This window comes from Cariama cristata, unplaced genomic scaffold (genome assembly GCF_000690535.1).
Source record: "Cariama cristata isolate BGI_N322 unplaced genomic scaffold, ASM69053v1 scaffold11534, whole genome shotgun sequence".
Classification (NCBI taxonomy): Eukaryota; Metazoa; Chordata; class Aves; order Cariamiformes; family Cariamidae; genus Cariama; species Cariama cristata.
Window position 1 is genome coordinate 34835 of NW_009611275.1, and position 15738 is coordinate 50572.

The following is a 15738-nucleotide window of genomic DNA, read 5'->3' on the forward strand; positions in this document are numbered from 1 at the left end:
ATAGACACATGGTTCATTTGGGATCTGTTTGCATAACTCTCTTTATTTTCATAACAGAGCTATGAGACATTGTTGCTATTTCAGAGAGAAATGAGGCATTGAAGGGATGACTGCCTTGCCCAAGGTCAAACAGGAGAACTTGTGGGTAGAGCAGGAAATTGAAGCGGTTCATATCAGTGCCTATGCCAGACCCTGAACACAAGCAGCCTCAGTGCCTGGTGCTCTTCAGCTTTTGCCAGTCTCCCAAGTCATCTTTGGTTTTCGAAAGACTGCTTTCAAAGTACTCTGTCTGCTGCGGTGAGCTGCAGATAAGTGTTGTGTACAAGGTTAGCGTATTTCTTTAGAGACTAATGATCTTCAAAGCACAGCTGACCTAAGGATGTTTCCAGGTAACTAGGAAGGATTAAGGATTCCATTGAAAGAGATAATTTTTTCTTCAATTACTCTGCAGATGGACACCCTTTCTCTGAGAGGTGCATGCCTTATTATCACAATTATTCTCAGAGCTGCAAAGTTTATTTTACTTGTGCTCTGTTCCCTCTCCTGGTGACCTCTGGGTCCACACACTAGATTAGATCCTGATTTTTCTTTTAATTCCTTTCAGGATGCAGGTCTCAGATAGTTACTGGAAAGCACTGAATCGTCTAAGACGATACTTGCAGGAACATTGCAAGCAATATCCTAGTTATTTCATCATCTTTGTGAGTCAGAGGCTGTAATACTGTGTGTCTTCTGGTCAATTGAATTAGTTCCAGGAAAACCGTATTTTTGCTTGTTTGGTACTTTTGTACATTTAGCAGAGTGCTTTGCTGATTGTTTATGTTTTCTGCTAATGTTAATTATTGTTTATCAGAGTTTCCTGTGGTGTTGATTGTTTCGTCTGCCTTTTTATTGGGAACGAACAGTGGTACTTCACCATCCCATTATGTATGGACATAAGCAGTTTCCCAAGCACTCTGATTTCTTCTTTTGTACAAATATTGCTGGTGAACCTAGAAAATAATTAGTCATAATATTTCCTATTTACTGTGCATTTTATTAACTTTTTGTAATGCTCTTGAAAAAGAAATTTGAGTAACATAATTTGGATAGAGGTGTGTATCTTGGTGGGCATGTTAATTAATCTCATGACACCGGTCGTAAGGTGAGATGGTTCTATCAGTGATGTGTATGAAATCCTGAGGCACAGAGAGTATGTTAAGCCAAATGCAGTCCTGTAGTCATATTTTAAAAAAACACATGACTGTCCACAGAAACGTGACAGTATATGGAAGAGGTGTGTTTATGGTATGTAAACAAAGACAAAAAGTCTCCACCTCACTTGTTCCAAGTGTCCTTTGCATTTCTTGGTGATCTACCATCAAAGCCTTTCTTTCAAGTCTCTCTGTTTAGCAGCTCTCTTAAAATATCTCTGTGGGAAGTTTTCAAGCACAGCATTTGTGTTCCAAGCTAGTGTCATAGTGTCATACTCATCTTTTGCTAACTGGTATCTTTCCTGCAGATAATGAAGTGTTTGATAACGAAGAGATGCAGTTGCCAGGTGTTCATTTTGCAGTGTCCAAAGAAATGTCATAATTTTTGGCCTAGAGGCAGTATCTCTTTTATGTCATTTCATATCAAATGCTCTTTAAAGTTGCCATCAGACCAAAACTTTTTGATGGCTTTAAAAAAAAAAAGGTTATTTCCTCTCAAAGCCAAGACACCAATTCAACATTGATCCATTCCCAAATTATGGGATGCCACATAGAAAAAAATGTGCTGAATACTTGTAAAAAGGATTTGATTAATGTTAGGAATTAAAACTCCCCAGTTTGCCCATAATTTTTTTAATTTTTTTTTTTTTTTAAGAAATGGGAACTAATCCTAGCTAATAGCAATTTGAATAAGTAAACTCAGCCTAAATTTCTCCTTCCATCCTAATGTGCTTCTTGCTTTCTGGCAAGATTCTAGCAAGGCAGTATTGTAAATCCAATAAAAACATAAATTCTTTACACCCCACAAAGACCTAGTTAGGTAACCTGTAATGGGATTTTAATAGGCAGCTTTTGACTCTGCATAATAGCTGAGCCCACCAAAGGAAACTCTGGCAAAAGACCTTGCTTGAAATTTGCTGTTCCAGCCTTGGGTACCTCATTGTCCCTTTTGGGTGAAGACAAGTAGTTAGTTCTCTCTTCTGTCTTAAAATGAATCTCAAGAAAGCATCCAAACCACAATGCTGTTGACAAAACTGAGGCTGAATGCTCTGCAGCCCTCTTGGTGAGCTCCTGTCACTGTGCAAACAGGCATGTGGCACTAAAATGGCCACATTGGAAAGAGAGTAAATGGGAAGCTCTGCATCCACGTTAACTTAATGAGAGCATTTCCCAGCACTAATGCCAGTTATGGTTGTATCCAATGCCTCTTCAATGCTGAGTCTGTATTTACCATAGTTTGAATACACATACTCTCCTTTTTTTGATGCCAAAATGTATTTGAAAATATGTTGTTCCCTTTTTTTATAATGATCAAGAATTAGTGTTGATGCCATTAGCACATTTACTCAAACTTACTGTTTTGTTTACATCAAAAATAGGTCAAATCATATTGAATCTTGATTTTTGACAAGATGCAGCATGTAGTCTGTCGAAAAAGAGCTTTGGGATGTCTATTTTTTTCCTGTAAAAACAAAGATTTTCTGGCAAAAACAGAAAAAATGTGTGTAGTGAGTGTGTATCATCACTGTTCCAAGTAATTTAAAGGATTAATTCCAATTTACATACACTTGAGGATTACAAGTTTATTCTTAAGAGAAAAAAATATGAGGAAGAAGGAAAACCAGAACCCAGAATTCTTTGTTGTTCTTATGGCTGTCAACAAATTAGTGAGTACATGTCTGTCAGCAGCAACCTTTTCTAAGCTAGCCAGCATTTCTTAAGCTAAAATAAAAAAGTTCCTTTTTTAATACCTGACATGAGTTAATCGTATTGTTCTACAGTTGCAAGTGTTCTCTACATTTGCCTTATGATCTTCAATTCATTGCCAGTTTTTTGTTTGGGTTTTGTTTTTTATTAAACCTCTTTCTAAGTTTCTGTCTGAGTAGGTGCTTTGGAAAGAGCTCATGGCTTATATTGCTTATATGGTGTCACATACGTATGTTTTGTAGCCTACACTCCAGTCCTTATTCAAAAGAAGAAAAAGAGAATAGCTGACTATGTGAGTTGCTTAGTGAGTAAGAAGAGGTAATTATTAGCACTGATGTTCCTTTGTTTTAAATTGCTATTGTGTATGAAATTTCAGGAGTGTTATGTGACACAGTTACTTTTTACCTTTTTAACAATACTATTTGATGTGATTTACTCCATTTTCCTCATAGCAATTGCTGGGAGAGCTTTCAGAGGTAACAAAATTACTATTCTGATATTGAACCTCAAAAATAACTCTTTTGGACTATGTAGTCACCAAATTCCATAGTGCATGCGTGTTTTGTTTGTAGCAATGAATAGAAGTGATGGGATGAATGTGTGGATGTCCTCAAAAGATCTGGAGTTTAAAAAAAGAAGAGTTAAAAAAAGAAATATTAAATGTGATTCAAATGTATAATTGGCTTTTGGGCACTCTTCAACAAAATGTGAAGGGTATTTCAGTGTGTATTTATCTGTAAATTTAGAATTCGATTGATGCTTCCGGTTTAATTTTTATTTTCACTCCAGCAAGTCGTTTTGATGAGGCTTGTAATTGCAGTACAATGTTTTTGAAACTACATCAGTAGCATCCGTTGAGAGCTATGTGTAGTGTTTAGCTATCACTTTTTCTGGATTATGATCATGGTGATGTGCAGTTGATGCCTTGGTTTGTAATGAATCTTCTCTACCATAAAAACCCCCTGCTTTTTCCTTGCATGTTGTTTAAGAAGGTCAGGGTACACATGAGGGTACATTGTGGGGATAGCAGTCTAGCAATTGGAATCTGTGAACGTGATTAAAACAATATCTGAATATCATTATAACATTTTAATATATTTTAATTTTTTTAATTCATTAACAGGATTTTGGATATACCATCGTTACATCTATATATCATAAATTATGGTATATTTATAATATACCTAGTAGGGCAGTCTTCACGAAAGGACAGGTTTCTTAAATATACGTTATTCTGCTTGTTCTTTTTTATATTATGAATTTCACTTTTCTTGGCATTTGATATTTAAAAAGGCGTTTCTTGTCTTAACATTGAAGTAGTAGAATACAGAAAAGTCAATCATATGATTTTTTTTTTTTTTTAATCTCCCCACAATGCACTGCACAAGGGGGACACAAAATAATTGAAATCAATGCCTCTGAACAACTAAATGCTAAGGAAAAAAAAAATATTTAATGGGAAATGTATTGTAAGATTATATGTTTACTTCAGTACCTGACTACTACAGTTTAAGTGAAAAATTCTCTAAGGGAAACAAAAGACTTTTTTCCCCAGGGTTAATTGGCTGGCCATAGAAGTTGATGGGATAAATTTTCTGCTGGTGTAACTCAGCATAGCTTAGCTGTAATGGTCCCAGTTTACGTTCACTACAAAATGCCTTGTCCATCAGTTAGACTTACTGAGTCGGGGATTCCTGTATAAGGGCAGTTGCTGACATTTAATGAAAGTTTGATTGTTGTCAGGACAGTGATCTGCTGCTCAGATTCTAACATATGGCTCCTACAAATATTTCTCTACTTGATCTGCCATAAACCCTCTGCCTCCAAGGAAATGGGAAGGTATTTCAGGAAGGAGCAATGATTCTGGGGAATGTACTCATCAATTTTCATACAAAAGTAAGCAGACTTCTCATAACTAAGAAATGAGGTATCCCTATTGAGCAAACAAACTTTAATATTAAACTTTCAAGCAGTGTTAGTCCAAAACTGCAGAGAGGGAGCACTGTTAAAACAGTGAGATGTGGAGTTTGAACTATTTGAAAGAAAAGGGTAACACAGGTTGCTTATGAGCTTCGGGGCTTGTCTGTCATTGGGATTGCTTTGGGAAAACACATACATCTTTCTATAAATAGTACCATTCTAAAGGCAAAGAAGGAGAAAAGAAATTATTCCCCAGAATTATTCTTGAGACACCTGCTAATTAGTCATTAGCAGCAAGATAATTTGCATGTTGTCAGAACACTTTGTAAAGTGGGGGAAAAGGAACAACAGCCCTATTCCTATAATTGCGGAGTTTGGGGGTTGGGTTTTTTTAGTTGGATTATTGTATTGAGGTGGTATGTAGTGATCACACAAATAGCTGAAAAGGCACAACTGAGTGGGTAGGAGGAGCAGGAACATCTTGAATGGTGTCTGCTGTTCAAGAAACAATGTGTTATCCCAATCTCAGTGGCATTTGTAAGTTAAACCATTAGTCAGGCTTAGGTGTGGCTGGATATGTTCGTTTTTCACTATTTTTAAAATAACATCTCCAAAATACGCATTTTTACACTGATAAAGTCCAACAATTCAAAAATTTTGGAAGCTGTTAAAAAATGCCAGGTAATAGAAGTTTGGGATTTAAAAACAATTTAATTTATAGAACTCATCTGTTTGAAAGAAAGAAACGTGTTTTAGATGATGCCATTGCTGTGAATTTTGCATCCAACAGAGAAGGAAATTCATGCCAGACATTGATGCCAAATAAAGCTTTGGCAAATTTTGGAACTGTGTCTGGCAAGTAAGACACCTTTGTGTGATAAATGAAATCAGTTGGTGCAAAGCATCCCAGCATTTTCTGTAGAAACCTGAGTTTGTCTGATGTCTTGTCCAAGTTTTGTGGTCAAACTGAGTCTCTCTGTGTCTTTTCAGAAACAAAGGACAGACTATGTTGCAAAACAACCCGATCCAGTTCCTGCTACTCCTTCACCGCCTCCAACACCCGCTCCGGTCCCCGTGGCTGTACCCCTCCCTCCTAGCGCACCCACACCTATACCGGTTCCTGTGCCCAAAGCACCAGCAACCATCAGCCGCCAAAGCAGCACCTCTAGCGACAGCGGTGGTAGCGTTGCACGAGACACTCAGAGGCAGAAGCAAGTTCCTGTGGATCGTAAGTTTGTCTAAGAAGCAAGAAAAAAAGTATTTCTCCCATTCCTGTGTGTTTTGCTTAATCCTTAAATTCCTTAAAACCTTGTGTTTCAGATAAATGTTTATGACATATTTAGCTTTAACCCTACATTTATAATACACATTTTCTGTGTATGTGTGTTTTGACCCTCGCTAATCACAATGGTAAGTAGGGACAAAACACTTCGGCACTTGTCCCAGTCCTAAATCCTCTCCCTTTATGACTGTCTGGGATCTTCAGTCAGTGGATTTCAACACTGTAAATGCTCATGCTGGTATTCTGGCCAATGTACATTTTCCACCTGGACTCACTGCTACATTACAATCTAAATTGCTTTTAAAATCAGTTAGGATGTTTTTACACTTCTATCCATGGTCATCCATGTTTCTAAGACATTTGCACCATTCTGAAACATGTAGCCAAGGCTTGCAAGAAGACTTACAGATCTGGCTGATGCATAGGAACCATGCTGTAACAGTGTTTTCGGATACTTGTCTTATAATCAGGTCCTCTCAGCTGGGTCAAAACAACAGCAACTGGCAGGCCTTTGAGCAAACTTTCGTGTCTTTGTCTTAGGAGGATGAAAGAATGTAGTCCATAGCCCTTTAGCGGGAAAAACATGGTAACTTGCATCCAGCAGTGTATGGCAGTCATGAAAAGTTCTGATTAAGGCCACCTTGTAAACATAAAGCCTGACTGATGCTGAGGCTCCTACTCTGTATCGACTGAAGAGCAAGTTAGGTTAGGAGAACTTAGGCAATCATTTGTGTCTTACATGCACTTTAAGCAACATGATTGCTTGCCTTAAAAATAACTGAAACTTGTAGGCAAGCAGTTACTATAGCTTTTAAAGTAATAGCTGTTAAAATAATGAACTTTTTGCAGTTCAAGAGTTGACAGCTTTTCTCATCCTCTGCCTCCCTGCCTTGTCAGAAAATCCCACTTCCACCTGAGGTAAAAACTGGCACTGAGAGTAATCCTTTCTGCAGAAGGACTTCTTTTCCCCCTGATCCCAGTGTATGGGACGCATGCCTGCTCGGATAACCACACTCAGTTGGTTGAGCCTGCTTTGACATTGCCTGGTGGTAGACAAGCTCTCGCCTAAGCTCTGAACTCACGAAGGCTCTCGGACCTTTTTAATATTTTCTTCTAAGAGACTGGCTGGCTGGAAATTATAGATGGAGAACAGCCTGGCAGGAGGAACAGGCTTCACTGACGTTTCCCAAAGAAAGAGTAGGGCCAGCTTCTGCCTTTCTCCTATTTTGGGCAGTTTGTTACTTAAATAAATACAGAAACCTGAGCAACTATAGAAGATGTGGAAAGTAAAGGTGAATTTCACACACTTGCATGCACAAAAATGATCATTTTATTTCCACGTAAGAAGGACTTTGCATGCTGTAGCAGGTGCGTTTCCTTGAATCCACGGTGACCATTTCTATGCGTATCAGATGGAAAATGTGAAGACTATCCTGGCTTCAGGTACAGAGTGTGAGGTGTGAAGAGTTGCTGTAGACTAGGTGGTTACAAGACATCACTCGCCTTCTCAGCCTCCACTGAGGCCCTGGGCCATGCATGAGAGCTCCTGTGCTCTCCTGGGAGCTGTCGCTCAAGCCCAGTTAATAGGCTTCAGGTACCCCACAGTCCTCACTGAATAGCTGCCTCTGCAAAGGTAAAGGGCAACGCTGCCCGTACACCTGGTGCCCAGGTACCCACCTGAACCCTGCAGAGAACACACGATGTAGTATCTGCTTCACACTGAGGGTATCTTGCTTATTTATGGTAATACATCTAACAACAGTAAGAATCTGTTATCTAACAGTTAAATATTTATCTTTTGATATAGTCTTAGTCTAGATAAAACATAAGCCTTTCAAAATCTGTGTAAATAGAAGGAAGACAGCAATTTTCTCTCTCTTTTCCTGTTTGGGAAAATAACTGGTGCATGCTTCAATAACATTGCCTAAAGGCTTTACTCATATATCCCATCTCAGACCTTCACATATCACTGAGCATATGTCATTTTGGCTTCTGATTCACACTCGGGGTGGGGGGGGGGGGTGGAAAGCCCAATACAATAGGGCCTGAATGCCTCAAATATTTTACTAGAGATATTTTGTCCACTTTCAACCTGGGGCTATTTTGTAAAAGAAAAAAGAAAGTGGCTAAACCATGGATTTTTCTCTTTTTTGTTGTGGTCATTAAAAAAAGAAAAATCCTGAAAGCCTATGTAAAGCTTGTTTTTATTTGTCTAACTGGCTAGAGATGTTGATCCTTTGAGAGATTTGGGGAGAATATAAAAGGAAAGTAGAGAAAGACACATTTTTTGCTATGGTATAGTTTTTTCATATTGAAGTTATGTCACTTTCCTCTGTTGCTATCAGCGTAACAGGAGAAAAGGAATTACTTTTGCCATCTGAGTGCATCAGAGAAGGTGCTGTAGTTAAGGTTTGTGTAACAAAGTTAGAAGGTTGAATAAAGATGACTAAAAATACCTTGGTAAGGAAATTCTGAGAATTTTTGAGATTGTTTAAAGTTGTGTGTCAAAGGATTTTTATAGTTATTCCAGAGTTACTGCTTGGAGAGTTTAACTGTGCTAAATCAGTGTCTTGTCTGTGCCCAAAAAAGATATTTACACCCTTTTGAATTCTATTTTTTTTTTGTGAAATTATCTGTAGAACTTTTTATATGCATTTTAAACAATTGTCAGTGTCATAATTGATTTTGTTGAAATGCATGAAAAGCATTTCAGTTTGCTGCCTGCTAATGACGAGCAACTGAACTAAATGCTTCAGACAAATGGGTTCTGTGGGATAGCAAATCTGTACAGTTTTGTTTAAAAAAAACACAACAAACAACTGGCCCAATTCCTGTCTCTCTAGTGAGAAAAAACTACTTTTTTTTTTTTCCTTCTTTTTTTAATGCGAAGTGTGACATTGTTTCAGCTAACTAGTCGTTTCAGGCTTGGAATGAATTCAAATTTCTTAAAAACCTTTCAAAAATGTGATTACTACAATAACTTATTAGATGTAAGGTGATACGTGTCAGCAGCAGTGAATTTGTTTTGCCTACATTGATTTGCACTAAAAAGTTGAGCCTTCAATTAAAAAAATATTTGAGGGAAGCGCTGCCTTTCCACAGTGTAAGCAATCTTATATTCTTCCTCATCTTTTTTATTTTCATTTTTAAAACATCATAATTCTATTTGAAGAAACACAGACTATGACAATTGAATAACCCTCTGTGCCCATTTTCTTCTACAGCTTGTGTGCTGTCAGAATGATTTACGTCTCTGTGTGACATCAAGCTCACTTCCTCTTTCTAGGGTCTCAGTTGAACTTTGGGTTTTGGTTTTTTTTTTACTTCTGTTTGGCAGAGAGAGGAGTGGGAATATTGAAATCTTCCCTGGTGAAAAAGGAGAATAATAATTCAGTGAGATCTCGTCAATGAATCTTTAAGAAAAAAAAAAAAGTTTAAGATTTAAAGTGAAGTATAAGAAATTACCTGACTTTGATAAAGCAACCTTGAGAATGACTTTTGGGGGGCACCTCTCTCTCTCTAGGCAGGAAATCGCAGATGGAGGAGGTGCAGGATGAACTTGTTCACCGTCTCACCATCGGCCGGAGCGCTGCCCAGAGGAAGTTCCATGTGCCACGACCAAACATCCCAGTAGTTAACATCACTTATGACTCTTCGCCTGAGGATGTGAAAGCGTGGTTGCAGTCCAAAGGATTCAACCCTGTGTAAGTTTGAGGGAAAATGTAAGAAAACTTTTCAAAATTCTTTTTCTGTCAATTATTAGGATGTGGTCCCCCACATTTTAAAATCAAGCAGCCTTCTGAAAATCAAGATATGTCAGCTGCACCTTTGGAAAAAAGAATTTGTTTCTACATAAATATATATTTATGTATATATGTGTGTATATATATCTCAATATATATCAAGGTAGTTATAGATCTATAGAGATATAGATATACTTAGGAAAAAATATTATATATATTGGCCTCCACCAAAAGATACTTGTTATAACAGATACTGAATTGACTTTAAGAGTCCTGTTGAATAAAGTTTTGTCTTGATTTAGTAGCCTATGCCTGAGACAATGTGGGTTGAAGACAACCTACTTCTCTCCCTTGGCTACTGTATTTTTGCTTGTTTCTTGTTTGTTCCCTTGGTGTGACCCCAGGACTGTCAACAGCCTTGGCGTGCTGACGGGTGCTCAGCTTTTCTCCCTCAATAAAGAGGAACTGAGGACTGTTTGCCCAGAAGGGTCTAGAGTCTACAGCCAAATTACGGTACAGAAATCTGCCTTGGAGGTATGTATAAACCTTCTTACTAACCTAATGCTAGGTCGACACTTTTGAATCTATAGAAGTAAATAGCGTTTTCTGTAACGCAGCTGTGTTTTCCTCAGTTCCCGTTATGTTGATAAGCATTATTTGTACCTGAGTTATTTGGTATTAATCCATTGAAACAGCATCCACCAAAACACCAGGTGGGATCTCTCCCCACTTCTAAAGCGGTCCACAAAGTGCATGGTATTACTCAAGTTTAAGACATTGTGTGCTGTAATCAGGCTGCAAGAAGACAAAATAAGCCAAAAAGAGCTTTGGGAAAAACAATAGGAGAGAGTAAAATGCCCCTTTTCTTGCTTCTTGCTCTGCCTGGTACTTTTGGTGGTGGTTGAGTTAGTTTTGCTTTACTTTTGTAGAGGAAATTTGATTTATTAGATGTGAGAAAGTGGTAGACTGAGCTCACTGTTGAATCTTGAAGCTTTTCAGGTCAAACACTGGGGAATCTGTATTGGTGGGCTCCTAAGCGAGGGAAAACACATTTGACACTGCCAGCAGAATTACTGAGCTAAGGATAAAAGTATTGTATCTCTCTATTCATTTCTCTGTGGCAGTTTGCTTTAATTACAGTAGTATTGTTCCTTAAGCTCCTTAAAAGCTCCTGTACAGAGTTGTGCTAGGGAGAGTGTTTACCAATTTGAAACCAGAATTGCAGGTGCATTTACTTATTTTTTTAAAACTTGCTGTGGCAAGTAGAGAAATGGAGTCGATACTGTCTAGAGGTGAGACTAACCCAAATGAGAAGCTATATTCTTCACATCCTGTTTAAAAGAAAATCTTGAAGGAGTTTAAAATATGTTTCTATCTCCTTATGAAGCTGGGACTGTCTTGCTTAAATTATTTTAAGCTTTAACTACCAGGCATATTTTTAAAGATAAGTTTATGATATATATTTTACAATTTACCTGATCAGTATGGATCGCAGAGCATTGCTTTCTAAGACTGTTAAAATTGCTTTATTCCCTTCTTCAAGCCCTATTTTCCTGTAAGAGGAAGGGAGAAATATTTCACTTTTATTCTTAGGAACATATTTCACTACAGTCCAGAGCAATCCATCATTTCCTAGTGAAGATATATGTGTATTCTTCAACTTTTCTGGAATGCCAACCATCTTATTTCAGTTTCATAAGACTTCTGTGTACTGAGATGGAAGTGCCTTGATGGTGGCAGTCAGTTTGAAAAGCAGAGATGCACTGGGTTGTAGAAGTCTGTCTGTTTTTTCTTCTATGCTGTTATTCTGCTTGTCTCAGGTCTCGCTCTGCAGGAAACTGAGCAGTCAAAACTTGTCTAATAAACATTCTACAAGTGTTAATAAACAGGTACTAAGAGTTTAACAAGGTCATTGGATTTTGCTAGTGAAAAGGTAATTGAAATATTTATTTCTGCCTCAGTTATTTGAGGTTTAACTGATGAATTTCAGAATTCATGCAATTCCTGATTGTTTTAGTCTGTTGTTTGCTGTTGCTAATGTTTTACCAAAACATTAAGTTACATCTTCCTTTCTGTCCCTATAATATTTCAAGTCACAGAGTTTAGGAAGGCTGTCTTTGCTTAAGAGAAGCTATAGGAATGAGTATCACAGCTAAAATGTCTACATGTGACCTAGCAAAGATGAGCTTGCATGTTCCAAACAGGGCTATGTTCTTATTGCTCAAACTAGAAGCGCTTCTAATAACAGAAGCATTTAAGCACATGCGTACTTGTACCAGTGTCAGGCCTATTTCACAATTTAATGCTTTTTATAAGCAGTTACTGGGTTATGGGTTTGACCACCATAATTGTCCTACATGATTAATCAGTGATAAATTTTCATGAAGTTCTCCGACATCCCTTATGTAGTACTTGTGGTGTCATATTGCAGCAAATGACCTGGGCGTTAAGTACAAATGGCAATAATATCCTGAGACAGAGCAAACCCACACGCTCTTTAGCATTACGGAACTCCACGCATCGTCTTTTTTTGTTATTTCTACTTGGGATCTTCCACAAGTGTTTCTGGATTCATACCATTTCTGCAAGCCAGTGAAAGGCCTCCCTCTCAGATCTGGGGCTGCATTCCCAAATATGGACAACCAGATCTTCACCCGTGTGCAGCTGCAATTTTCTTAGTGTTCTTCTACCTCAGGCAGAGGAATTCAGGTCTTTGGAATTCAAATTTCAGTTGTTGTTGGAATTTAGTAATTTTACCCTTGTGAGGAAAAAAATGAATAGGTACCGCACTTTCCATTGTTTTACTCTATTTTTTTATGGTAACTCTGTTCACCCCTTAATGACACCAGAGTGTGAAACATCCAGGGAAGCAAGACTCCTAATGGAGTTTTGTGGCCATGGTATAAACATGACCACAGACTGCAAGTGCAGGGAAGGTGTTTGGGGTTTAACAGCTTTCTGGGCCTGGCCAAGAAAAAGCAGAAAGATAACTTTGTGGGAGACCAGTGTGTCAAGACAGCAGAGAGCTGGCCGTAGCCAGGGCCAAACATCTCCTTTCTGCCAGAGGAAATGGTGGTGAGAAGCGGCCGTGTCTCAGGAGGAGGCAGGATGCACCGCACTCTTTGTACTGATCAGAGTATCCCTCTCTGGAGCTGTTTTCTGGGGCTGCTCCAGAATGTTGAAGTTCACCTTGTATGCCAAATACAGTGCATTACAGCAACTTGGCTGGTCAGCTATATGGTTTTACTTTTTCATTGCAAAGTGAAAATATTAATAGTCTCCATGAACATGAGTTTTTATGTGTCCATTTCCTTAACTTTTGTTGAGCATTTCTAGCTTTGGTGTTGAAAAGCGCTGCAGAAGAAAAGCGTAGAGACACAATATCCTGAACACCACTTTTGTCATGTCCAGAAGGGAACCTTCAGGCTCACATTTTCATTGTCTTCCTACTCCACCAAGGAGAAGCACGGGCACACATTGCTTTAAAACTGAAAATCGTTTCTGTCTAATGTATGTATCAAATTGCCTGGAAGAATAGCTTATTCTATTTGACACCTCAGTGAAAGGAATGACCCAGGCACAGAAGTGGGATTGAACAACAGAGTTTACCAATACCTCATGATCTGGTTAGAGACGAAACTGGGTAAATCACTAAGATCAAGGCCTAGCAGTCTGTTCCAAAAATTGTATTCCTAAGAACAGCCCTAGGCTATTTAGCTATGCTGTACCCTGCCTCTGAGTAGGATGTGCCTGTTGTGCTGTGCCACATGATGTATTGCAGTTGGTTTAGTTGAGCAGTGTTTCAAGCTCATCAGTCATGTTATTGATGTTATCAGGAAGGTAAACTGTTTCAGCCACGGCTGCTCACAGTAATTTTCAGAAAAATATTTTTACATGACCTCTGATACAGCACATTGCTTTTTATGCATGACTTCTGTAATGGGTGACTGCTGCACTTGCTCTGTATCTGAAACCAAGTAGGCAAGGACAAGATGAATTAAGACAAATAAAACCGCACTCTCACCTTCAGAGAGTCAATTATAAGCCCCCTGCTTTGCCCTTCCACTCTGGGAGAAGAGAGTAATGGTAATTTACCTAGGAGAAGCATCCTAGCCTCCCTCCCTATGAACACCTAACCTGACTGCCATGTAATGGCATCAGATAAGGCATTGTAATGGATATAATGGGATAAATCTAAATAAAATTTTAAGTAATGGGATGAATTTTCAGAGTTCAGAATCAACTGAAAGATTTTTCCCCTTAACATTCCTGAAATTTGTTTTACAAATTTCAAAAACAGTTTCTGCTTCCATATTCAGAGGCTATTTTGGAAGCTAGTTTTGAAGCTTGGAAGGTCATGTCATAGCCAAATAACACAGTGGTAGATAAGACTCTTGCTTTATAATCCTTTGGTTTTATTCAAAGTCATGCACACTTTGGAAAGTTCTGCTCTAGTGGATATGTGTCCTGGCCTTGCTAATAACTTCATTTACGTTGTCAAAGCAATCTGTTTGCAGCTGGCTCAGCAGACCTGTTTTTCACCCTAAAAGGTGAAATAAAGCCTTGTCCTCACAATACATCACTGTTGCTAATATAGTAATATGATTAAATTCTTATTACTGTGCTCTAAGTTTGAACCTGTGTCTCTGAACAGCAAATGCATGATGGTGTGTTGTGTAATGTGAGATACTAAGATGTTTACTTAGGCCTTGGCTGTGCAAACCCATGTGCATGCATGAATTTTGTGTTTACATAAATCTAAAACCACCAAGGGTTTATGTGCTTTAATTTCTAAATATGATTGCCCTATGACTTTTAAGTACTCAGGAGTGGAATCCTAACAAACTTGCTGAGCTTTAACCCTGCTTTTACTGAAGCCGTATTTCACCCCATAAATATCCAACATTTCCAGGGGCTTGCATAAGAACTAAAGATGCTCAGCAGTGCTGAGAGTTGAGCTGACACTTTTAATAGTCTGCAGGTTCTCTTCTGGTCCACATTTAAGGAGATTGTAAATACTTTCCTATTCCAAATGTTATTTTACCAGAATCTTAGTGCATTTTTAGTTCTGGAGCTGCAAGATGCATTTAATTTGTTCAAACACCTATCTTACTAAAATGTTAGCAGAGGAGCTACATCACATGTCAAAACCACAAGTAAACTATTTTTCTTTTTCATTTGTTTATAGGCTAACAGTGGTAGTTCAGAACTGCAAGAAATTATGAGAAGACGACAAGAAAAAATCAGTGCAGCTGCCACAGATTCAGGTGTGGAGTCCTTTGATGAAGGAAGCAGCCACTAAACGTGTTTCCTCTTTTCTTTAATTCTACTGTCCATAGCATTATACCATCCAGCTTTGCTTTAGGAAGCAGTGAAGGGGAATGTTCTACTATATTGTAAACGTAACTAGCCACCATAAATAAAATTTACAGTAGTCTCCACAGAAGTACCAGCTGCTGGCTTCTCATCATTGAAAATGAATAGATGGGATATTCAATGGCGGTTCCTGACAGGTGAAAATATTGGCACATGATTCATTTACACCCAAAGATGTATCTTGGCTTTATGGAATTCACGTAACAGACAAACTGGAACATGTCTTTGTGATTCATCTGAGGGAAGCTGAGCCAGCAATAAAAAAAAGCATTTGAACCCTTTAGTAATAATAAGATTCTGAATCCCATCTCTTGCTCTAATGTGCGATTATGTCTTTTTGGCTCAGTCTTTCTTGTCGTGCATTCGGCTGCAGGATGTTTACTTAACTCATTGATGCCAGCAATCAGAGAAGAAGTGTTTAGAGAATGAACAGCAGCCCAGCATAGACTGAATCTTTCTTGTATCACTCCCAAGATGTTTTATTACTAATGATGCTGTTTATAGCAAAATAGTACTC

General features: G+C 38.3%; 1 protein-coding gene across 1 annotated transcript in view; it reads left to right on the forward strand.

The window, feature by feature from the left end:
* EPS8 (epidermal growth factor receptor pathway substrate 8) overlaps window positions 1-15624 on the forward strand; it is a gene marked incomplete at its 5' end in the record, with an annotated part of 43051 nt that extends 27427 nt beyond the window's left edge. The window contains 4 exons of the mRNA XM_009698188.1: window positions 5811-6048; window positions 9626-9806; window positions 10250-10379; window positions 15034-15624. Of these exons, the coding sequence (XP_009696490.1) occupies window positions 5811-6048; window positions 9626-9806; window positions 10250-10379; window positions 15034-15147 (663 nt within the window). The remainder of the gene's footprint in view (window positions 1-5810; window positions 6049-9625; window positions 9807-10249; window positions 10380-15033) is intronic.
* Window positions 15625-15738: the final 114 nt, after the last annotated feature.